Source organism: Polyodon spathula, chromosome 9 (assembly GCF_017654505.1).
Source record: "Polyodon spathula isolate WHYD16114869_AA chromosome 9, ASM1765450v1, whole genome shotgun sequence".
Taxonomy (NCBI): domain Eukaryota; kingdom Metazoa; phylum Chordata; class Actinopteri; order Acipenseriformes; family Polyodontidae; genus Polyodon; species Polyodon spathula.
The window spans coordinates 17,726,273-17,750,730 of record NC_054542.1 but is presented as its reverse complement, the minus strand read 5'-3'; the positions used below and the strand labels follow the sequence as shown (position 1 = coordinate 17,750,730).

Sequence of the window (24,458 nt, the reverse complement as noted above, 5' to 3'; positions counted from 1 at the left end):
CCATATGCTTGGCGTATGAACAGATGGACTCCCCCATGCCGGCGGACATTACGACCCATTCTACCAAGGCCAAGCGATTTCGTGGGCTCTCTTTCATAGCGCCTCCTTGGATGAGCTTTGCAATGCTGCTACATGGACAGAGAGTCAGACATCTGGAAGTCTTTACCGCCTTGATGTTGCAAACTGAGCGAGACCCTCTCTGGGCTCTAGGGTGTTGCAGGCAGCATGCCCTTAGGCATCATGAGGGCTCTGTGGCTATCGCTGTGAGGCTGTACTGTCGATAATCTGGAGCCACGACAGCTTTGGTACAGCTTCCCATTTGGTAATGGTTGTCATTCCATTGAAAGGGAACGTTAGGTTATTACCGTAACCCTGGTTCCCTGAAAGAGAATGACAACCATTACCCTTCAAGGTCGTGTACCCAGCTGACCTTCGATTTCGAAAATGGCGATATGAAACTTGGAGGACGACCCTCTTCAGCAGGAAGTGGGAGGGAGTTCCTCCTCACAGCAGGGCATTGATAGGTCAACTTTTTTATATATGCTCATTGACTGACCTGTCAGAGCGACTCTTCCCATTCGGTAATGATTGTCATTTTTTTCAGGGAAGTTTCTTAGCAATGACCCAGCAAACACATAACGTTTGCACAATGTTGCTGCTATGTTGTAATAAGGTTATGTGAAAAATAACTTTTATAACAACGTTTTTACATAACATTTCATACTGAATAATGTTCAAACAACAGTGCAAAAAACGTTTTACAAAAACATTAAAGTCCACACTATAATGATGTTATAGTTAAACGTTAGCTAAACATTTTGTTTAAGTATAGCTTTTACTATTAAAACTTTAAAAAATGTTGTATCAACGTTTTTCAAGTTCATTGGCTTTATTTTTCCACAGTGTGCATAAAACATTGAATAATTAAATTAGAATACGAAGAATAGCGTAGGACTTAGTTTGGGCTGCGGCATTATTGTATAAGAACAACTTTACAAAGTTATTGAGAGGAACGATAGTGCCTTGTATAAGTTAAAAAAAACTTGACAGAAATGGATGTTACCCTCTGTAGTTTAACTGTTCTCACCATGTTCAAGAGCCAAAATTAAATCAGTTAGAAGTACCATTCCAGTTTAAACAAACAGTTTGAAGCTTTCGTAGATCAAATGTGAACATAACATTTGAATACCTCTTATAAACAAAGAGAACTAAGTCGTCAAGCTAAGGTAAAATTGTTCATCTCCTCCTTCTTCAGTACACACTAAACAAGTGTGTGTGTAGCCACTTTTGAAAAAACGAGAGTTCTTGTGAGTACCACACTTACATTATGGCGTCTCAGCAGCTCAGTTGAGTTTTTGGAAACCAAGCTTGTTCTGGGAGCAGAGTGAATGCTTTGCTTCTGATTGGTTACTTGTCTTTTGCCGAACGCTGGCCTAAAATGTTTAATGGAGCATTTGATTGGTCGGATTATTTGACGAAAGACCGCGAAGATCTGTCTTGCTGCTGGAATTACTGTTTTATTTGAACCACCGATTTGAAATGTATGTAACTTTCAAGATTAATCAAAAATATTGTATAGAGCTAGTGGCTGTATTGAACTACTGATATAGCATGCAGGTTATTCATATTTTGAATTTTGCAAGATTTGTAAACATAAAGTATTTTCAAGACTGGGGAAAGACCGGAAAGAATTCAGATCTGTTTTGCTGTTATAACTAACTTTATCGTCTGAATTGCTGTTTCTATAGTGTGAGAAGAGGCCTGAGAACAAGTCTGTGTCCCCTCCTGCTTTGAAAGCAGGTCTGTGTCCTTCCTGCCGAGAGCAGGTCCGTGTCCCTCCTTCCGAGAGCAGGTCTGTGCTCCTTCTTCCACGAGAGCAAGTCTGTGTCCCTTCTGCCCTTAGATCAGGTCTGTGTAACTCCTATTTTAAGGTGCTCTGTGCTCTTCTGCCCTGAGAGCAGGTCTGTGCTCCTTCTGCCACAAGAGCAGGTCTGTGTCCCTACTGCCCTCAAAGCAGGTCTGTGTCCCTCCTATTTTAAGGTGCTCTGTGCTCTTCTGCCCTGAGAGCAGATCTGTGTCCCTCCCACCCTGAGAGCAGGTCTGTGCTCCTTCTGCCACGACAGCAAGTCTGTGTCCCTCCTGCCCTCAAAGCAGATCTGTATCCCTCCTGTTTTGAGCAGGTCTGTGTCCCTCCTGCCCTTAGATCAGGTCTGTATCCCTCCTTCCCTGAGCACAGGTCTGTGTCCCTCCTATTTTAAGGTGGTCTGTGCTCTTCTGCCCTGAGAGCAGATCTGTGTCCCTCCTGACCTGACAGCAGGTCTGTGCTCTCCTGCCCTGAGAGCAGGTCTGTAACTTTTGTGGATGTCTGCCATTTGCACATTGAAGTTTTGCTTTGTTCTTTGCTGTTCTTCTAGGCCACGTATATCAGTATTGTCGATCATATGTCTGAAGACTGTATACCTACCTATTATTCAGTTGACCAACACAGCTTCAATAAATGTGACAGAAAGACAATGATTCTTGGTGGAAAATGTCCCTCCCCACCTGTGAGTGCGCCAAGTAACGGGAGAGCACTGGACTACTTGGCCTGACACTTAGTTCCGAGGGTTAAAAGGAAATCTGTCATGTAGAAAAGATACAGAGCATTGGTACACTAACTCATTGACCAGGAAGGTAAATAATATGGTAGCCGCAGATTAGAGGAGCGGCTGCAGTCATTTACCAAAGGGTCATGAGTAACGGTATAAATAGGAGTTGAAGAGATGTATCAGTTCGTTCGTATCGTAACGTTGCGGAGCTGTCGCAAGGGCAAGCACAAAATCCGGAACAGCACTTCACTTTTGTCACGCATAAACTTGTATCACCCACCATGAGCACTGCAGCACACACCCAGGACTGGTGACCGTGTTTGTACCTTGTGGGAGAGATATGTGTGTTTATTATTTGGGACTGCAACCTGTTTGTTTGTTTCCCTTGCAATACACATTGTTGTGTATTGCCTGGAATTATTGTTTTGTCACCAGAAATAAAAACACATTTTCCAACTGGATTACAAATCTGTTCATCGTGCACTGCATCACTCCTGCACCTTTACACAATCAACCACTTTGCCACGCATGGTATGAGAACACGGGATTATGGATCACGTAGCAATTTGAGCACGGCTGCAGGCGCTGGACAGCAGACAAGAGGCTGTGGAGAGAGGAGCGGTACATGGCGTTGATGGAGAAGGTCGGTCTGGTAGTCCAGACCATGGTACCAACAGCACCCGTGACGATGGCCCCAAGGGCACGGCCAATGAAAATAACGATGGCCCCAGAGGGCTTATCTGGTCGTTTTTGTCATGATCGAGGAGGCTCAGGCAGCGCATCAGGCCATGACGGACACCGAAGCTGCTGACTACAACCTGGTAAAATGAGCCATCCTATGCCGGCTCAACATCATGGGGAAACGCACAGGGTACAATTCTGGCTGTACGGAAGATCTCCAGATACACGCCCCAGGGTGGTTGTGCAGCAGTTGTGTAACGATATAGTGCACTGGCTAAGCCCCACCCAGAAAACGGGTCTGCGAATGGGCGAAGCCATGGCAGTGGAGCAATTCTGCCATGTGGTCGGTGCTGAAACCCAGGTATGGATACGGCGCCACAACCCCGGCAAACTGTAAGCAGAAATAAAACTGGCAGAGGATTTTGAGAACTCCCTGGCCACAGCTCACGTCCACCAGACCAGCTGCACACCACCTCCTCTCTCTGCTCCACCTACAACAGTGGGATCAAGACTGCCTAGATCTCCAGCCACAATGGGCAACCTTGCCTTCTCTTCAAGGAGGTTAAAGTTGGTAAAAAAAAGCCAGTGAAAAGGAGTCCGAAAGCAGTATGACTGAGAGGGCGAGGTTACTGGGCCATCTAGGGCAGATGCTCCAGCCCCTCTCAATATGCCAGACATGTAGTACACAAGTGCGGACATAGTGTGGGGCCAGAATAATGACCCATCACTAGTGCATGCTTGGGGGCAGGTCCGGTCTATTGAAGGTAAGTATGTTGATGGGGGCGCTAGTATAGCCACACTTCAGTATCAAGGGGCAATTACTATAGAGGGTAAACTTAGCAGCGAGCACAGGACAGCCTGTAACACAATTACTCGCTCCCCCATCTTGTCGGACCGAGGTCATGAGGCTGGCGCATGATATCCCTTTTGCAGGGCACCTTGGAGCTGACAAGACAAGGGAGTGGATATTGGCTTGATTCTATTGGGAAGCTCTTCTTACTGATGAATTGAAACATGTAGCCACATGCCTAGACTGCCAGCGAGTAGAGCAAGGTCGAGTGCGCCCCACCCCTTTGGTTCCACTGCCGATTATTTCCATTCCTTATGAACACACTGCAATGGACATAGCATGCCCTTTGCTACCCTCTGACTCCGGGTATACGCATATATTAGTAGGGGTAGATTATGCAATGCGATACCCGGAGGCAGCTACACTGAGATCTACTAGTGCCGCTGAGATAGCCACAGAGTTAGTACAGATTATGGCTAGAGTAGGGATCCCCAAGGAGATTTTGACTGATCATGGAACCAACTGTTTGTCTACTACGTTACAGTGGGTATATAAAATATAAAAAATACATCCCATCAGGACGTCTGTTTATCATCCACAGACAGATAGTTTGGTGGAACGCTTTAATCAGACCTTGAAGCAGATGCTGAGACGTTTTGTGACGCAAGAGCAAAAACATTGGGCTTCGCTTCTTCCCACCCCCTTTTTGCAGTGAGTGAGGTGCCGCAGAGTTCGACAGTGTTCTTCCCCTTCGATCTCTTGTACGGCCGACAGCCTCGCGGCATTCTCGATCTGTTGAGAGAGGAGTGGAAGGATCACAAAGGCTCATCCAAAAATGTAGTGAAATATGTGATCCTAAGAGATCGCTTGGATTTGGTCAGTTGTTTGGCCCAAGACAGCTCAGCACCGGCAACAGCAGCAGTACAACAAAAAAGCACAAATTCAAACCTTTCGACCAGGAGACAAGGTAATTCTGCTACTTTTCTCATCAGAATCAAAATTGTGTGCTAAATGGGAGGGGCCATATAAAAAATGATTTGGGCTATAGGAACGGTGAATTACGAAATTAGACAGCCTGATCGCTCAAACGTGAAATTTATCATGTAAATTTATTAAAGCCGTGGCAGGCAAAGGGGGTATTATTTATAGTCCCAGGCAATGTAGAGGATGATTTAGGCCCCTATCCAGAGACTCCTAGATCATAAATCCAAAAAACATTTTGATGAGGGAACAATTGGTTCGAGTTCAGCAAAGGGAACCGAGTAAGCTTATTGATGGGTTCAGCGATGTTTTTTCTGATGTGCCCGGACGAACTAACTTGGTTCAATATGACATTGTCTCTCCCTCAGGTGTCACAGTATGAGAGAGACCTTACTGGATCCTAATAAAGTTCACAAAGAGGTATGGGACATGAGCGAACTTGGGGTGATTGAGCCTTCCAGGAGTGAATGGTGCAGTCCAATTGTCATAGTGGCCAAGAAAGATGGCACCAGTCGCTTCTCTGTGAACTTCCAGAAGATAAACGCTATTGCCAAGTTCGATGCGTACCCTATGCTTCAAGTCAATAAACTTCTAGCTAGACTGGGAAAGACTAAGTTTATCTCGACTCTGGACCTGACAAAGGGATACTGGCAGATCCCCTTAACACGCAGCTCTAGAGAGAAAACCAAATTTTCAACACCAGAAGGGCTGTTTTGTTTTAACACCATGTTGTTTGGGCTATATTGTATGCAAGCTGCCTTTCAGAGACTGATGGACCAGGTTTTACGCCCACATCATGAATATGCATCAGCGTATATTGATGATGTCGTGATTTACAGCTCCACCTGGCAAGAGTATTCCGGCAAGAGTACTAAGGGTATTCCAGCTAACAGCTAACTTGGGAAAAAGTGCGTTTGCCAAATCAGAGGCTCAATATTTGGAATTTGTAATGGGGAGTGGAATGGTGAAACCTGTTGTCACCAAAATCCAGGCTTTGGTAGATGAGGCGATCCCCAAAACCAAGACTCAGGTGAGGTTGCTACTGGGATTAGCCAGTTATTACTACCTCTTTATGGAGTATGCCACAGTGGTTAACCCTTTAGGTTGACCTCACCAGAAAGAGTGCACCAAATTTGATTAAACGGTCAATAGTGTCAGGGGGTGTTTGATACTGTTAAGCAAAGACTGCCAAGCCCCCACTCTCATCACACCAGATTTCACCAAGAGATTCGTCCTCCACCCAGACCTGTTGGATGTGAGTTTGGGAGTGGTCTTGTCCCAAAAGGTTGACGGAGTAGAACACCCGATATTATATATCAGCAAAAAGAAGTTCCCATAGTAGTGAAACTCTGTTAGTTGAAAAGGAGTGTTTGGCCATTAAATGGGCTACTCACTCCTTTCAATACTACCTGCTGGGATATTAATCATTGGATCTTGTCACAGACCACGCCCCATTGAAGTGGCTAAGCACAATGAAGGATAGCAATGCTTGGATAACTGTGTTATCCGGGCATTGCAGCCTTTTATGTACCTCATGGTACAGTGTGCAGGAAAAGACCACCAAAATGCAGATTATTTTTCCTGGGAGGGGGGAGTAATGGAAAAAGGTAGATTTAGCTGAGTGTTTCTACAGCTCCACTCTGAGTGGTGGGATATGACATAAAGACAATGATTCTTGGTGGTAACTCTCCCTCCTGACCTGTGAGGGCACTAAGTAACGGGAACAGAATACTCTGAACTACTTGGCCTGACACTTCGTTCCGAGGGTTAAAAAAAAAGTCGGTCATGTAGAAGACACAGATCTTCAGTACACCAACTCATTGACCTGCAGATTGGAGGAGCGGCTGCAATCGTTTACCAAGGGGTCACGAGTGATAGTATAAATGGTGAGTGCAGTGCAGAGCGGATTAATCACACAGACGAATGATTTACAGGTGCAAGGGTGTTTATTAATGATTATAATGTCCAGAGACTTAATGCAAAACCTGCAAACAATAATAATGATGGAAGTGGTACAGCGGTGTGTATCACTCCTGGTTTGTAATCCCACAGGTTGACCCGCAACCAAAAAAAGTCCAGTCTCACCCACACAAAACACAAACACAGACACAGTTCCTACAGTGCGTGAATTAAGTGCCCGTGGTGCAAAGACAGTTCCAAAGTGAAAAGTGAGTGTTGATGTCCGGGTTAATGCCTGCGGCCTACAGCTCTGGAATGTGAGAGTATTCTTTAAAGACAAACGACACTAAACAAACAGTGTTACGAGACAGACGAATACACAGAACACTCACGGTTTCTATTTCACAATTGTACGGGCTCCTTCTAGGTTTGTTTACTAACCATCTGAAAAGGAACAGATCACTGAAGCTACGCCCCCCTATTTATACCCTCGCCCATGACCCCTAGGTTTACAAGCGCATCTTCTCCTCCAATCCTCGGATGCCATGCCATCTACCGTCCGGGTCTGGGAGCTTGGGTGTCGTAGCTCCACCCCCTTCCTAAATGGCCGACGTCCACCTACCCTACGGAATAAATTGTCTTCCCGTTTGCTTAAGGGTACCCTGTTCCTTCTTTCTAGTGCCCTCAGAGGTCAGGAAGGAGATCTAACACCAAGCATCATTCGATCTCTGTCACAGTGTAGAAGTGATGCATCTGTTACTTTGTTTTGATTTGAATATTACCCATTTGCAGTCCATTTATTCAGCGCTTGTCAGGCGCGTCAGGTCCAATTTATTTTCACTGTTTAAAATATCTCCCCCCCCAGAGTAAAACAGGTTTAAAAGGCACTGAATCGCAAAAGGACACTCAGTACTGTAGCTCTAGCCAAGCCCCAACCCTTGTTTGCTGTATTTTTCACATACCTCCTTATAGACATGCATACTGATAAATCCTCTTGTGATCACTTGTTTTATCACCAAACTCCTCAATGTGATTGACGTCATTATTTCATTACTATAAGACCTCAAAAAGCTCTGCAAATGTCTGATATTCTTTGAGCGCTGGATGCAGAAGCAGCTGCCTCCTTTGTGTTTATGTCTGTGTTTTCTCTCTGGTGCATGGGGCTGTCAGATACGCCCCTTTTTTTTCGGGCTTCACTCCACCATTGAACGATGTTCTTTGCTTTTTTAGGAAAAAAAAAGATGACTAGAGCGCTGTGCTTTATGGTTTTGATGACTGGAAAGGGTAAATTGTAATGTCAGACCTGGTCCGACATAGGACCGCCAAGGGTTACACTTGTAAGGACCCGTGAGAGACCCAGTGATATAACTTACTCCGCGTTTTGTTTGTCTGTAGTTGTTTGTAATTATTAGATGGCTAACATGTTCCAAAGCTTTTGGCAAGGGCCTGCACAAAACCCGGAACAGCACTTCATTTTTGTCACAAACTTTTATCACCCACCACACACACTGCATCACTCACCCAGGACTGGTGAGCGTGTTTGTACATTGTGGGAAAGATATGTGTGTATTATTATCACCAGACCAGGATTATAAACAAATAAAACCCCTTGTTCATTGTGCACTGCATCATTCCTGCACCTGTACACAATAAACCACTTTGCTGCAGTACATCATTAATTTGTTTTCCTACTGCAGAGCCACGCCGTGCTACTGATATCACACGCAACGAAAGACAGTAGTTATTATTGTTATTTATTAACTGTTTGCCAAAAGATGCTCAAACAAATGCTGTTAAATTAAGACCAACTGGAAATATATTTAGGAATTTAATTGTAATCCACAAATGTTACCGATTATATCGACTTAATAAAGTTCAGTTAGTTTTGTTGAAGGGGAAAAAAGGAATTTAAAAATAATTTGCCAATGATATCCTGTTTTAAGGATAGTTGTCTTATTTTACTAGAGTTGTTTTTTGGTTGGATGCTTAAAGAAGCTCCACCAGCTCGAGAGCCATAATTCTATGGATGGTAGAGTTATATTTGTGTAAAGTTTATAGTGTTTTTATTTTCCACATTTTCTTTATATGAATATAATAAAAAGGTCAAGGATGAGTAATTTGGTAGTGTTTTGTGATTGAGCGTGAGTTAAATGTACTACCTGCACTTCCTCAGCATCTCGAGGCTGTACTCTCATTACTTTCGCTGCCCAGTATGTTATTTGCTTTTATAAAATGGGTATTATAAACACTCTATCCTGATTGGTCAAAACATGTCACATGGGGGTGTTATTACAGCGTAGCACAGTGGGTTGTCACACTTCTCAAAAACGCAAATCACTGGCAGATATCCATACACTAGAATTTAAAAACAAAAACAGCAGACATACTGCAATTTATTGCAATAAACATGACCGCCGAGATTTATGTCAATGTTGAACTTTTTGGAAACGGAAGTGTAGATGAGATATTGAATGAATTTGAAACAGACAAAAATGATTAAAATAGTGAAAAAAAAAAGCAAAAGTATTCAAATAAATTCAGAACTCACATTGTGATCGCTCTCTTCCTCCTCCCTGAACTACAACGTTTCCCAATCCCCTTTTGAAAATAGTTTAAGAAATACTCCTTAAACTTTCAGCTTTTCACAAAATATTTGGGTCCGTCTTGAGAGGGACTTTAGGGCTAAAAGATATTTTGTTGCCGTTGCTCCCGCTGTCTGTTCTTCGGTCTGCTGGCACTAGACCCACCCCCTTCGCTGTTGTGTGATCAGATGCTGAATATTTATGAATTCATCTCAACAGTTCCTGCCCTACCTTTTAAATGTGTCCTGGTACAATGGTGTCATGTTTTGTGCTGTGACCTGCATTGTTTAAAATTGTTTAACACTGATCCAGTAGTTCTCCACATTACCAAGCTGTAAATTGCAGTCAGTTTTATAAATAACCTGGTATTCCATGCAAATATGTCTTTCTCGCCCCTGTGAAGCTGTAGCACAAACCTGTTACAGATACCTCCTGTTATACTACCCACAATAACAAAGGATTATTTAAAACACAAAATCACACTTTCACCCAATATTATTGCAGGTCTTGCGAGGAAGAGTCTGCATGATTTAAAAGCATTCTTATTTATGCTGTGTGATTTGAAGTCAGACTCATTTGTGCTGTGTGATGATGAAAATGAGCAGTAATAGTTTACTTTAAAATGCAATGAATAAACCAAGAATCACACGTGAACGAATCAAAACTGTGCTTTCAACGGCAATGTTCAATTCAACATCTGAAATTATTTAATTAATGCATTTGTGGGTTTATCTTTTAAGGAACTATTTTTCTAAGTTCAGGCAGAGGTGGAAGGATATTTAATAAAAAAAATTACTTGTTAATTAATTGTATTTATTTATTTTTTTAAAGGCACGTCAGGGTGTGGGATATACTCTAATATCCACACACACTGGGCGGGTAAAGCCATTCTGCTTTGCCTCGCGCCTTATAACGCATCTGTGGCATGTGGATATTACAGTATATCCCACACCGTCATGCCTTATTGCTTACTTGGAGTGTACTGACTGATGCAATGCAATAACAAAATCCTAAACCCAGCCCCTGGCTCAGCTTGCAGCTGGATTTAGAGGTCTTGAGACCGCCATGCAGTAGTTTCACGGTTTGGTTCTCACTCGGCTCAAATAGCCAGTGGAGAACCACCACCTCACAGGTCGGATATGCTAGTTAAGGGGCAATATACAATTATGTAACTAAATGGCATTAAAAAAAAAAAACTCCAACTCTCAGGACACATTAATAGTTTATAAACCGTAACATTCCAATAAAACACTTGACAGTAGGCATTTATATTCTTAAAAAAAAGGAAGCAGCTTCTAATATCACTATTCTCTACATTTCCCTTAGTATTTCATGATACAGTACCTGCAGTCATTCAGTGATCCAATATAGAGTTATCATTTTTTTCTAAGTCTGTCTTAACCTGCCGCTGAGCTAGGCTTAGCTTCCTTCTATTAGCCAAAGGTTTAGTATTACCCTACAGAATTAACTCATTTTGTTTCATAGTTGCTTGAAACTTGCTGAACTTTTTAACATACTGAATTACATGTTGCTCTGTAGTATCCTATACTTACAAAAAACTGTGGGGGGGGGGGGGAGGGATTTTCCAAGTTGACCTATCCTTCTGGAAACCAAAACAAAAAACTAACATTTATTACATTTTTATTAAGACAAAAACATTAAAACAAGAATTCACAAAAATTACCACCATTTACTTGAACAGGCCCCTCTTTCTGGTAGAGCTTGGTGTGCCTGCAACAGTTTTCTTGGATAGTTTAGCAGGAGAGCCAACAGTGGCTCTAAAGTTGGCAAGTAGGCCTTTCTTAGCTTTAGGTTCACCAGTGCCTCCCTGGGTGCATTTTTTGCTCATTTCAAATTGTACCCGAAGCTCTAATATCAATGCTTCCTGTGCAGTACAGGTTTTGTGCAGTTCTTTCATTTCCTCCTCCTGTGAAAAAATGACATCAGTTAAGCCGCAGGAGGAACCATTTAGTACATTTACCATCAGCTCAAATGTCCCAAGAAAGTCCCCATGCCAAGTCTGTAAATTCAAAATTAAAGCCATTAATAGGATGGAAAAAAATCGATGACCACTGACAGCATGTACAGAATAAAATTAGGAAAGATATTTTTGTATAAAAAATTTGCAAATATATTTCCCAGATGTACTCTAACAAATGTGATAGACTGATACCAACACACCCTGAATATAGCTACAGTACCTGATAAATCAACACATTTCCTGACAATTGGATGAGCAGTTATGATATGTACAATTTCCTATAGAAATTAAGTAACAGGGAGACAAAAAGGCTTCAGGTGACAAGACTCAGCCACAGGTTTGTATAACCCTTTGAGAAAAAACACAAAACAAATGCTTTGCAGTTCATGAAGATGTACCTGTTGAGCTATTTTCTCCTCAAGCCGCTTATTCTCCTCTACTTTTTCCAAAAAGTTATTGCTTGCCTCCTGGCTAGCTTCTTTCAGGGCCTTAATCTTCTTCTCCATGTACTTTATAACCTTGAACAAAAGGGGCATTTATCCTTTGGAAATGAACCTCCACTTCAGAGTTCATAGAATACATGGGACACAAGTAGGGCAGTTCAATGCAATTATTTCTCTCCACTGATACCTCAAATCAGCCACAGACATTAAAAAAGGCATTCAAATAGTCTTCCAGTAAAAGAATAAAATTTAAGTGTTTAACAATATACAAACAAGTTATACCTGGTCTTTTTCTTGACATAGTTTTTCAGATGATGAATTTGCCTCCCACAGTTCCTTGTACCTCACCTCTAGATAAAAATAAGATGAACACAACTGCAGTAAAGACGTTATAACAGGGAAAATTGCTATAAACTAGTATTATAGAAGCAGATATGTTCATTATTGTGAATCATGCACTTTGTCCTAAATGCATGACATTTGACATTGACAGTATTAGACTAGCCAACACATGTTTGATGTAGATGAAAACGAACAGTGCAATTCCCATGACTGCCAATTAATACAGGGGCAAAGAATTATACGACTGGGTGTACTGATCATGAAGCACAAAGCGTTCGGTACATCCAGAAACCAAAAAAAAAAGTCACATAACCACAATGAGGACCATCTTGGATCTCGGGTCAAGTTACGCAGAGAGATTAAATTTTGCCTAACCAGTTTTCACAACACTGAAAAATTGAGCCATCTGAAATGGTTTGATACATTACCAGTTATAGCAGATTTACTACATCAAAATGCCCTCACGGATGTTTGAATATACAATACCAGATTTGTGAGCAAGTGTGGCAGGTTGTAGAGAATGTGCACCATCCACAGATTCCGTTTCAGAGGGGTTTCTCTGAAAGGCTTTTAGATTCAACTCCATTTCTGTATTTCTTCTCTCCAACTCCTGGATTTAAAATAAAAAAACACATCCTCAATATTGACTTTCACCTAGAAATAAGAAATTTTACAATTCTAAAAATTGTAGAAAAGTGTTAAGTTACACGGAGGTAGCTCATGATCTTTTTATAGGTGAGGCACACAGTAACTGAAAGCTGTAGACAGGTTTAAAAGTTACAGAAAAGCAGTATTTATCCATAGCAGACATGCCAGTGAAAAACATGTAAACACTGATATTCGTACAGTATATTGCAACAATCTGAGACCTTAACTATACATTGGCTAACTATTTACATAACATTGGTCTGCCTAACTGCAATTAAACAGGGTCCACTAAACTGCAATCCAATTTCACACAAAACTTATTGTACAGAATGATCACTAGGTAATTAACTAATGCAGTTCCTGTCAGTTTCTTCTCAATGCAAGAACTTAAGCTCCCAGAGTCAAAGTCTTTCTTGCCTCAAAGATTACCCGTTTAAGGTAACACCCCTTTGGAGTTGCTCAGTAGAATGTTTAAAACACCACAGCTTTGAAACAGGATAAATATTAAAACTTGTCATTTGTCAATTGAACAGAACAGATTTTATTCAAGTTCTTGTTTTAAAACATTTTAGTGAGAAAGTAAGTTGCCAATATTTAATAAGGAAAGTAAAGAACTGAAAACTGAAAGTAAACAGATTATAAAAATAAAACAGGGAGACCCCTACCACAACTTTTTCTTGTTCAGCAAGAAACTCCTCTATAGGGACATAGTTGTCCTCTACATCTTCCATTGCACGCTGATAAGCATGTTGCTTGATGGCATGTTTGTACATATCAAAAGTGTTTTCCAACTTCTCTTCATAGCTCTCCTTTAATTCTTCAACCTGTTTGCTATAGGGACCACAATTAAATCAAAACTGTCAAACAACTGAGATATCTGGCATGCAGTCCAAAACTGATTACTACCAAAAATGTAACTTAAACATTTAAGTTTACCATTGAATCATCAATGAAAAAAAAAAAAAAAAAAAAAAAAAAAGGCCAGAGTAAATCAAATGTACTAAAACAATTGTTTTAAATGTCTTGCAAATGTTAGGGAAAGGCTGTAGAGGGAAGATGCATAGGACCGAGGATAACGTAGTTGTAACGTAATTTGTACCCATTAAAATGATGCCATCTATTTATTTCTCAAAGCCATTTAAGCTGAATAGCATTCTTTAAGCAGTTAAAAAAAAAACATTGAATATGTACAGGCACACAAAAATATATATACTCTGTTTACAAAACTGATGCTTTAGTTTAAGTCAGCCTTCATTTGTGCAAAACTTGCACATAAAACAAACCTCCTACCACACTTTTCCCCCGTGGTTTATAAGAGTCACTTTATAAACTGCGTCAAGCCTTTTGCAGGTTAAACAAAATCGACCTGTTCCATCAAGGAACGCAATTTGCAATGTCTCGCTTTCTTATTTTCAGATGCTTACATGCAGATTTTTCTTTTGCTCTGGTGTTAAATGTAGGGTTGACTCACCATTTTGTACTTTGTTTTGCTTTGGGAGTGGGAGTGTTGATGACATTGGTATGAACGTTCAGTTACCAACAAATTAAGAAAGAGAGTTACATGTTAACTGCATAACTGTTTTAGTTGGCCAGGATTCTCGCTGGCGCTACAATGCAGGAAACTACAATGCTTATATTTACGTTTGCTTGGCATAAAACACAAGGCATTAACTCTTACCACATGGACTGGATACCATGCCACACCTATTACAGCATGAACAGAGTGCGCCACATCGACCAAGAATAAAACCTGCCCCAGTGTCAATCTTTGTTGAATCAATTAGAAGAAACTACTTGGGTGCCAAACCCCCTCTTGTTTATAATATCCGCCCTTACCCCGACACCACAGCAGTTGGAGACGCGACTGACTGCATATGATAAATTACTAAAATTAATACATTAAATGTGTTTGGTGAAATTTGTCATGCGGACAGTTATATGTCTAGCATATATAACCATGTCTTTAGAGTTAATGCATTTAAAATTCCCATCCCTAACTTGGACCTAGTATATACTAGGTGGCATTAAAATGTGCACCTACTTCCAATTCTCTTCATTCTCCATTAATTGTTCGAACATTGCGTTGCCCATCTCTTGACGGATTTCTATCTCCTGCTTGAAGTTTTTCCGCCTTTCTTCAACCAGTTTTTCTTTGAGGCTCTCAATGATGTTCAGAAGTTCCTTAATAAAAACGAGGAGAACATTAACTGCAGCATTACATTTAGGGCAAGTTCTGTTATCCCAGTATTTAATATATAATAGGCTGATCTGATTTCTCATTGGGATTTCAAATATTCTTATCCTGCAGGTTAAACAAGGCACACTTTAGATATACATATGTCACAAGGTCCACAGCGACAGTGTCACAGAGCCAAATGTCCATTTAAGCTCTTATATAATAGTTACAGGGCGTATATAGTGAACTTACAGTTAGAACACAAAAAAACAAACAAAAAAAAAACACACAATGAGACCAATACCTCCTGAGGCAGGATGGACATATCTGCTTCACCGTCTTCATCCAGCAATTCTTCCTCCAATAAACTATCCATTGCCTCCTCTTCAACAATTGCATGTCTCAACAGCATTTTACCATCCTTACCCACTAGCCTGGGAGCGATACTCGCCAACGGCTTGGGCTGAATTACTTGTACCACCTGAAACAGACAATTATTTGAAACAGAGTGTGCTGCAGCGACCAATGCCATTTTCAGTTGCAAGCTTCACACCTTAAGCAGTGTAGCTAAGGAATCCAACCACAGAACTTGTTCAAATTAAATAAAATGTAATGCTTTGACCATGTAAGGAAGTGGTTAAGCTGATTTAGGCAACACAGCCATAGTTTAAAGTACAGTAGCATCACTACATACCTGTTTGGCTACAGCTGAAAATTTCATCACATGAAGAGTTTCATCAAAGGTAGAGGCACACTGGTTTATATTGACAATCATACAGGCTCTGCCTTTGCCACAGAAAATGGGCTGAAACAAACGTGTCAGTTTGCTCTCCCGAAAGGGAACATAGTTATTCTTCACCCTGGGAAGAAAAGTTAAATATTTGTTTGAAAATAAACCATGTAAATAGGTTTGAACTTGTTTTGCTAGAAACTGGCAATATGCAAAAGCTCAAATGGAGTACCACACTTCAATACTGGCACCTGCATACAACACACCGGCATATCTTTACAGCAATAATTTACTGAGTTAATTTGACTTGCTCGTCCAAATCTACCTCAGGCCACCATTTTCAAAGCACCCAGTTAAGTTTGAAAAAATGAATCTATACAGAGATCCTTTTGAGGTTTCACATCTCCCTCAGATTGCACACACAGCATTACTCTTACTTGGGGTTCTGGCTCTGTCGCAGTGCGGCAATGCACTTGCCCAGAATAAGCAGTGAGTTATTAATGTTTCCAGCTTCTTTTAGCCGCTCTCCAAAAGTCTTTGTTTTGTTGCACCTTTCAGATCCAGCCAAATCGCATAGAGAAAGTCTACTCAAAAAAGAAAAAAAAGTCAGCGAGGAACTTAAACAGCTTCAGAATCAAAAGTATATCCCAACATTTGCTAGATGTGATCCATGGTCACAGAATACACAAATGAATTATTCTGGCCAACTTAAATTTTGTATTTGGATACCTTTTGTTTTTTTATATAAACCACCGAAGCACTGGAAGAGTAAGAATGCTGCAATACTTACTCAGACATTTTTTGGACTTCTGTTCCATCAATTTTCAGAAGCTTAACTGAAAATATACTGTGACTGTAAAAGACAGTAGAATAAAATGTCAAACATCCACATGCATACAATTGAAACTGTATGTAATTGTTCCAAGTGGATGTTGGGAGTCAAGGTCGGAGTGATTAACATGTTCCCCAAAAATCTATTCATTCAAAATGCTTCATTCTACTTAATGTTTTTTCAAAAGACTATCACAACTGTTTTAAAATAAATTGTTTTGCAAGAGTAGGCATTCAAAAGATACATGCTTAAAATCAGTTAGTAAGTATAGTTAACCTCATCTCACATTAGCACTTTGGGGGACAGAAGACATTTAACTGAGATTACAATGCTCCTCCTTCATAACGCTGTAGTCGGGAGTCATAGTTAAGAGGCCGTGGTATTTGCGTTCTGCCTTATAACAAGACTACTACGGTTAGTGCAATAGCATTATGGGGCAAACGCGAGCCATGACCATACCGCCTTATAATCTGTTCCTTATAAAGGGAGAGCACTATTAAACTTACTATGAATCATGTTTTAATAAAAACAAAAAAGTTAATGCCACCATCTGTATCTTTAGAATTTGTAAGTTTGTATTCTACCATGCAAAAGACATTTATGGCAATAAGATGTAGTGGATGTTCTGCAATGTGGCATTCTGATTGGCTTCATGATTTATAGTTGAAGAATCCTGGATCCTTGAATCAACACCTTCAACTTAACAGGATGGATTTCATCACTGGGAACTGTTCTTCACAAATCAAAAAAGACATCTCATTTTATTGCCAGGGAGCCAACTAAATGTTGCATACCTTCTACTTGACATCTGGTTCATTTTGGTGCATGCTGCACTTCGGTTTTTGTTTCCGATTTTTAAGATTTTGCAAGCTTCTTCTGTGTTAAATATGTTGATCCACTTCAAATCTAGAAAAGAAAGTTAATTCCATAAAATCAGTAAGGCTCTCCAATAAAAAAAAAAAACACTGGGTTATTGTATATACTCAGGATTGTCACAATGTACATCATTTCTCTCCAAGTCAAACAAGTGAATTAGGAAGCTTTCAGTTGGGGCCCCATCTACTACATACAGTACAAGGGACAGCATGCACGAATAACTAATGTTACATTATACTGAGTGGTGCTCCAAAGTATAGTAAATGTAAATAGATGTGTACCTCTCACATAGAAGTTTCCAGAATGGTCTTCGCACATTCTTAAGGCATTCCTTTTATGGTTTCTTGATGTGGGCAAAGGCTCCATCAAGTCATAGACATATTCATTATAAATTTCACAGAAAGAGACCCACACTGCAAACTGGAAAGGCTCCCCTCCACTCAGTGAAGAATCTGCCTCCACTTGGGGGAAGAAAATTTTTTTTTTTTCTTTTTACTACAAGCAGTTGTAGTCAAAAGTTTACATACTCCAATGGAAACTTTAATTTCTAGAAATTTCTCAAAACAAATTCTAGGCAAAATGTTTTGTAGCAAAAGTTTTGCCTTTTGTGGATCAGGAAAAAAATTTCAGCAATTTTTTTGCAAAACTCCAAAAAACAGCAATTCAAAAGTATTTATACTGACAATGAAAATTAAATGAAGATCTAACTGAGGCACCTTCAGCAATAATAACCTCTTACGCAATTAGTATATCTGTCAGAGCTTTTAACGTGATTCTTCAGATTTTTTTTTTTTAAAACCATTTTTTCAATGCACAATTGTTCCAGTTCATTCAAATTCCAAGGACTTCTATGCACAGCCTTCTTTAAAATCATACCAAAGATTCTCAATCAGATTTAGATTGGGACTTTGACTAAGCGCAAACGAGTGGTTTGCTGTGCGTAGTGAGAGGGCGATGCAGGTGTTCCAAACAAGGACAGACACAAAGTTCACGGTTTAATTCCTCCAACCACTTTCACCATTCAGAAATAAAGCTGGCTCTACCAAACAATGGGTATCACCAGCACAAAAAAGAGGGGTTACAGTCCCGAAATAATAATAGAGAAAAGACACAACACAAACAGACACGTCTCCGGACAGTGCTCTTGGTGTAGGTGCGGTGCTGGAACAGTGATGTCGGCAAAGTGGAGGTGCAGTGACGTTCAAGTGAATCGCTGGCCCAAAGGCTGCAGCTCCCAGCTCCGTGCTCAATCAGTCTGGTGACAGAAAACAGACGGTTGCAAAAAACAAACACCCACTTGGCTCCATCTCTAAAACCACAGTTCTCGTTTCCTCCCATCAACCACAACAAAAGGAACCGGTCACAACGTCATGTCCCCCTGAAGTACCCACAGCCCCGACAGCTAGTTCAATCTCGTCTCCGCCAATTCATGAATGAAGCTTCTCTCACCATACTAGGGCGATGACTCCTGGTACTGTGACGCCATCCCTTTCCTGAATGGCCGGCTTCCGGCTGCCCCCGGAATGAACTGCTTAACCATTCAGTACGGGACACGTAATTCCTGCTGTGCAGTGCTTTCACAGGTCAAGAGGGAGATTGTTGATCCAGATTCATTCGCTCTTTGTCACACTAAGCCATTCCAGAACCTTTATTTTATTCTTCTTTAACCAGTCCAAAATAGATTTTCATGTGTGCTTTGGACCATTGTGTTGGAACATCCAGTTGCACTTTAAACTTTTGTAGCGGAGGATTTCAGATGATTGGCCAATACCTTTTGGTATGCTAGAAATCCAATTGACCATGTACTGGAAATAAATTTCTTGTGCCATTAGAGGAAACAGCCCCATAGAAGAATAGTACCACCTCTATGCTTGACATTAGGCATGGTATTCTTTTCTTTGTATGCCTCGCCAGACTTTCTCCAAATGCAACAGCTATCCGCGTAACCAAGTAGCTCGATTTTTGTTTCATCACTCCACACAACCTTTGACCAGAACTCATATCCATCATTCAAATGTCGTTTTGCAAACTTTAAGCGATTGTCCTTGTGACGTTTTCTTGGAGTGGCTTTTTCCTTGGCCTGCGACTATTAAGACCTCCACCATGTAATAATCTACCTATGTTTGAAATAAAAACCCCAGTCTCACTTGCAGCCAACTCACTTTGAACATCTTTGGCAGTCAATCTTAGATTGCTATTAACCTCAATTCTTCTACATGTTCTTGGGGGGGGGAAAACCTTCTTCCAGAACGAGGGAGCATTGAGACAGTACCAGGAGTCTTGTACTTCTTTAACAGAAATAGCTGAAATTGGGATACTCAAATGCTTGGAAATATTGTATCCTTCTCTAGCTTTATAACATTATTTTCTGCCTAAGGTCTTCAGCTAGTTTAATTTTTCCCATATTTACATATTGGTAATGACAGCAATCATCCTATGCCTAACCCTCCAGCATTTTCTAGAATTAGGTTCTGGTATTATGTTGAAATTTCTTGCACCTTGTAGACAATACTATCCTACCACCAAACAGTATGAGTACTTTTGATGTAACATTTTTGGTTTTGCAAAATTACAGAAATTGTAGACAGTTCTTAACTTTTCCTCATCCACAAAAGCAAATTTTTTACGTTTAAAAACATGAATTTTTTTTTAAGGGAATTTAATACTCTAAAGATATTTTACTGGGGTAAAGGTGACCCCATTTGAAAATATATGTTGACCACGTAAGTGCATGCAGAAACACAAATTTTTCATTCACGTACGTCTTTTGTGTGTAAGTGACACAACTAGTATCCTATGACTTCTTTAAACTGTTTGCATGACCTAATCTGCATCTTAATTTTTCCCAACGTACTGGACGGCCGTGAATACCAACTAAAGCAACTCGCCAGCAAAAGGATGTGCTTTGTTTTAGTTATGTTTATGAGTTAGATTTAACATTGGTTCTAAATCATTTAGTAGGCATATTCCATCAAGAGCAAACGTTTCCAAAATTATGTTAATATATATCATGTATTCACAGTGTACAGTCTCCCGAACGTGAGTTTGTAATTAGTAACCTCGGTTCCAAACTTAGACAGTGCTTTTGCTTTTTAGTTTTTTTTTTTTTTTTTTTTTTTTTTTTTTTTTTTTTACTGACCTCCTTTAACATAGCAAAAACAGCAGCCTTTGCAGCTTTCTCCTGTTTGACTTGATTGCTGTCCAAATACTGAACATCACTGCTTAGATGAGGTTTTAAATCCATATGTTGGTATTGCCTCCCTTTCACATGGTTAAAGATCACATCAAGAGACCTCGGCAATATACCGCCATCATTTTCAGAACCTGTTTGTGAAACATATGCCCTTTTAATTCCTAAAATGCATACAAATTTAGAAAAGTAGCTTCTATCTGATTAGTTCTGAAACAAATGCAGGACAGTGACTGGTCAAAAATATTTTGCTTTTTCAGACTCTTGCCTTGGATTGTATGTGTTTTTCCAGCATTGGTCACGCCATAGGTAAAAACCAAAGCATTTTCTCCATCCAGGTAATTGTATACCAGGTCCCTTACTGTGCCTTTAAAGAAGTCAGTCTGAGTTGTATCGGGTCCAAAGATCTAACAAAACAAACAATTCATGAATGAGTGAAGTACAGTGCAGTTTGCCTCAAAACATCCAGGGTGCTGTATAATACTGAGCAAAATTAAAGTCACAGATGCTAATGAGGCTTGGTGGTCCAATGGTTAAAGAAAGGGACTTGTTGCCAGGAGGTTCCCATTTATATCCCACCTAAGTCACTGACTCACTGTGTGGCCCTGAGCAAGTCACTTAACCTCCTTGTGCTCTGTCCTTTGGAGGAGATAAAACCAAAGTCCTACTGCAAGTGACTCTGCAGCTGCAGTTGTGATGCATAGCTCACCTCATAGTCTCCAAGCTGCTTTGGATAAAAGTGTGAGATTGTGGCTCGACCCCCCCCAGAAAAGTAAATCATGGATAAGTAACCTATAGAAAAACTAATTAATTTCAAATTAAAACGTTTTTAGTTCAAACAGTCCATATCTTAGACATTGGAATTTGGCTACTGAGCTGAAACTTTAAAAGTACAGTACATATGGGACAGAGATTATCAATTGCTACGGTTGACAGATTATCCAAATTCCAAGTATAACTAACTATTTTGAAAAAGGCAAGACATTTCTCCTGTAAATTTATACTTTGGGGTTGTTGCAGGACATGACCATTTTACTGAGGAGTGTTTCATGATAGGACAGGGGTTTGAGCCACTTCATACCAGCCCTGCATGATCCCAATGTCTAAGCTGGCACTGTACAGTGCGTGCAATTTAAGTGAAGGGAAGACAAGCACCTGAGAAAATGAAAACTTGTGTATCGATTGTCCAACCCCTTTCTCACTGTTCTTCATTGATGAAGATTCTTTAGGAGCTTGCAACACAGCCACCTCAGCATTTTCCAAAACTATACAACCCTAAAAAAAAGAAAAGAGCGGGGACAGAACAGTACAACTATATATTCAACATATTTGAAATACAACAGCTTGTTTCACAGATACACACCAGCCCCCCCCCCCCCCCCCCCCCCAAATTACCACCGATATGGAAATTTAGGTGGTGTGATCCACGATGCCAATAAAGTAATGTTTCATGCCAACTAAAATGTAAAGCACTGGCATTGTAGCTTGGGGTTTATACACAAATGCTTACCTTAAATACATTACAATGTGAAGTGCATAAATGGGCTTCAGTAGCACAACTGCACCCTTGTGGTCTTGATAGTTTTTTCTGTGCCAGTACCAAACATTCAGCACTTTACATATGCATTACTTTTTACAACACATGTAACTGCCCTGCATATTTGCAGAGATTTTGCACTTGTCATTTTTACCTGATCCTCATCATTTGCAAGTTCTCCTTTGGAAAATGGTCTCACTCTTAGGTAGACTCTTAACTGTCGCTGCTCTGCGTTATCAGCCTGCTCAGCCTATATTCAGCATGAGAGAAAAAAAATCAAAATTCACAGTAGTTGCTCAAAGGACATCAACTATAGTGGTCAGGTAGATAGTAGAACAATTTTAGGCATCCAGTAAGTGGATGCCTTGTTTCAGGAGACATATAAACACCTACCACCATAGCCAAACAAATACAGGGTAATGTCCAGTGTAGGGAACAGCAGGGCATTAATATTTACACTGTCCAGGAGGGGCACCTCACATACAAATTCACCTCATACAACACTGACACTGCATCAATAACTTAACTTCTTGCAGACACCTAATTAAACAGGTAGAAAGAACTGGACATTGTCTAGATAAACACATAGGTTACCATGCTACCATCTAAAATACTGCTGTGCAAATTAAAAGCCTACATTCACTTAATCTGTAATTTAGTCATAGTAAACTTAACACAGATTAGTGTTAGCCTCAATTTGTGCAACTACTGTTGTAAAAGCTCATTACATACATATCTGCATTTTTTATATCTACATAGCCATGGTGTAAATCATACATATGTATCCACTATTTACACAGCAGCAGTGTACAGCCAAAAAAAAAAAAAAAAAAAAAAAACACACCTAATCACAAAAGTATTACTGGGTCAGTTTAAACCCATGTCCCTCTCCAGCCTACTGCACATTGGTTAAAATGTAAATCAGGAGCCTAGGGGGACAGTGCCTACTTTATGGGGTCTTCCTCGTTTCTGTCTAAATTGAGTCCCTCTGATGTGTCGCATGGAACTGTAGTTAATTTTTAATTTCTAAAAAACAGCATATAGATCAGAGGAGAGAGCGTGTGTAAGGTTTATTTCATAAAGAGAGAATCCTTCTGTTTGGTTTCAAGTCAATAGTCAAATAGGCTACATGTTATTATATTTTGTATTGTAAAAGAAGAATCTTGTAAACGTTGTTAGTGTCAATAAAGAATGTCGTGTGTCTGCGACACATAGACCGCCCTGTTGTTCAGATGGGATGTTACTTGAGCCCTGTTATCTTTAAGATTAACCGAAATAATAATCGCCTGCTCCTTGTTGTAGTTCCTACACAAACTTTCAATTATGCTATAATATTACTTCAGCTCCTGCCTTGGCCCTTAGTACGACATGGCTCTTGTACTCTTAATTGGGTCGGGCGGGGAGCCCTTGACGACGACAACGACCCCCACCCCCCTTTAACAGCTGCTACTGTAGGTAACATTCATTAAGCTAAATTTAATAAAAACAGGTAATACTTCACCTGAGCAAAGACTGACACGGACGATATCGTCGATAGCTCGGACAGCACACCTTTGTGAAGATTATCAACGTTAAGTTCACAAGGAGTAGATTCCATTTCGTCTGTATCAGCATGAGCAAGAACGTAACTTTCCTCAGCAAAGTCGATTCTCGTAGACATTTCTAATAGGTTACTTCTAAATGGATGAGAAACAGCCAGGAACAAAACAATGGAGGATTTTTAACAAAAGGTTATAAAACAAGTCTACTTAACAAAGAACAGTTCAGCATGTATCGAAAATAATATTAAACAGACTAGCGTGGCCAAATCAATCCGCTACGTTTTATTATTGTTCTGCTGACAATTTGTATTTAAATAGATTTAACCCCGCCTTCAAAGCGTGGAGTGAAATTAGATTGAAGTAGGTTTGAATCTCGTTCAGGTCCAATTAAACCCAGTTGATCAATTTTCTGCAGCAGTGTTAAGACTAAGATTGGAAATCTGCACTTTCCAAGTAATTCATATTTTGGAAGAATAAACTCCGATGCCATTGTTACAAGTAAAATAATAATGGTTTCCAACTGTGCATAATTATATGGAGAGCTAGTGGTTAATCAATGGCTAGAGCGTTGGTGTATATTATTTATTAAAATATAACACATGCTGCTAACAATTCAAGGACATGTGGCTGAAGTAATCTCG

General features: G+C 40.2%; 1 protein-coding gene across 1 annotated transcript; it reads right to left on the bottom strand.

Moving 5' to 3' along the window:
- Positions 1-10,790: 10,790 nt before the first annotated feature.
- Positions 10,791-24,120, bottom strand: zgc:56231 (uncharacterized protein LOC406257 homolog). Its single transcript, XM_041259962.1, has 17 exons — positions 23,778-24,120; positions 22,431-22,526; positions 21,895-22,014; positions 21,008-21,146; positions 20,685-20,873; positions 17,831-18,010; positions 17,468-17,579; positions 16,632-16,694; positions 16,279-16,425; positions 15,806-15,971; positions 15,416-15,592; positions 14,977-15,116; positions 13,601-13,766; positions 12,774-12,897; positions 12,228-12,295; positions 11,901-12,020; positions 10,791-11,448 (listed from the first exon to the last, which is right to left on the bottom strand). Exons 1-17 carry the CDS (start codon positions 23,934-23,936, stop codon positions 11,212-11,214), a joined length of 2,403 nt encoding a protein of 800 aa, XP_041115896.1. The 5' UTR covers positions 23,937-24,120; the 3' UTR covers positions 10,791-11,211.
- Between the last annotated feature and the right edge of the window lie 338 nt (positions 24,121-24,458).

Excerpts from the sequence above, each read along its gene's own strand:
- zgc:56231 (XM_041259962.1), bottom strand. The coding sequence starts at position 23,936 with ATGTCTACGAGAATCGACTTTGCTGAGGAAAGTTACGTTCTTGCTCAT. Across the intron at positions 20,874-21,007 it reads AAAAACACATACAATCCAAG|GTTCTGAAAATGATGGCGGT; the intron begins GCAAGAGTCTGA and ends TTTCACAAACAG. Across the intron at positions 16,695-17,467 it reads AACCAGATGTCAAGTAGAAG|TCACAGTATATTTTCAGTTA; the intron begins GTATGCAACATT and ends TGTCTTTTACAG.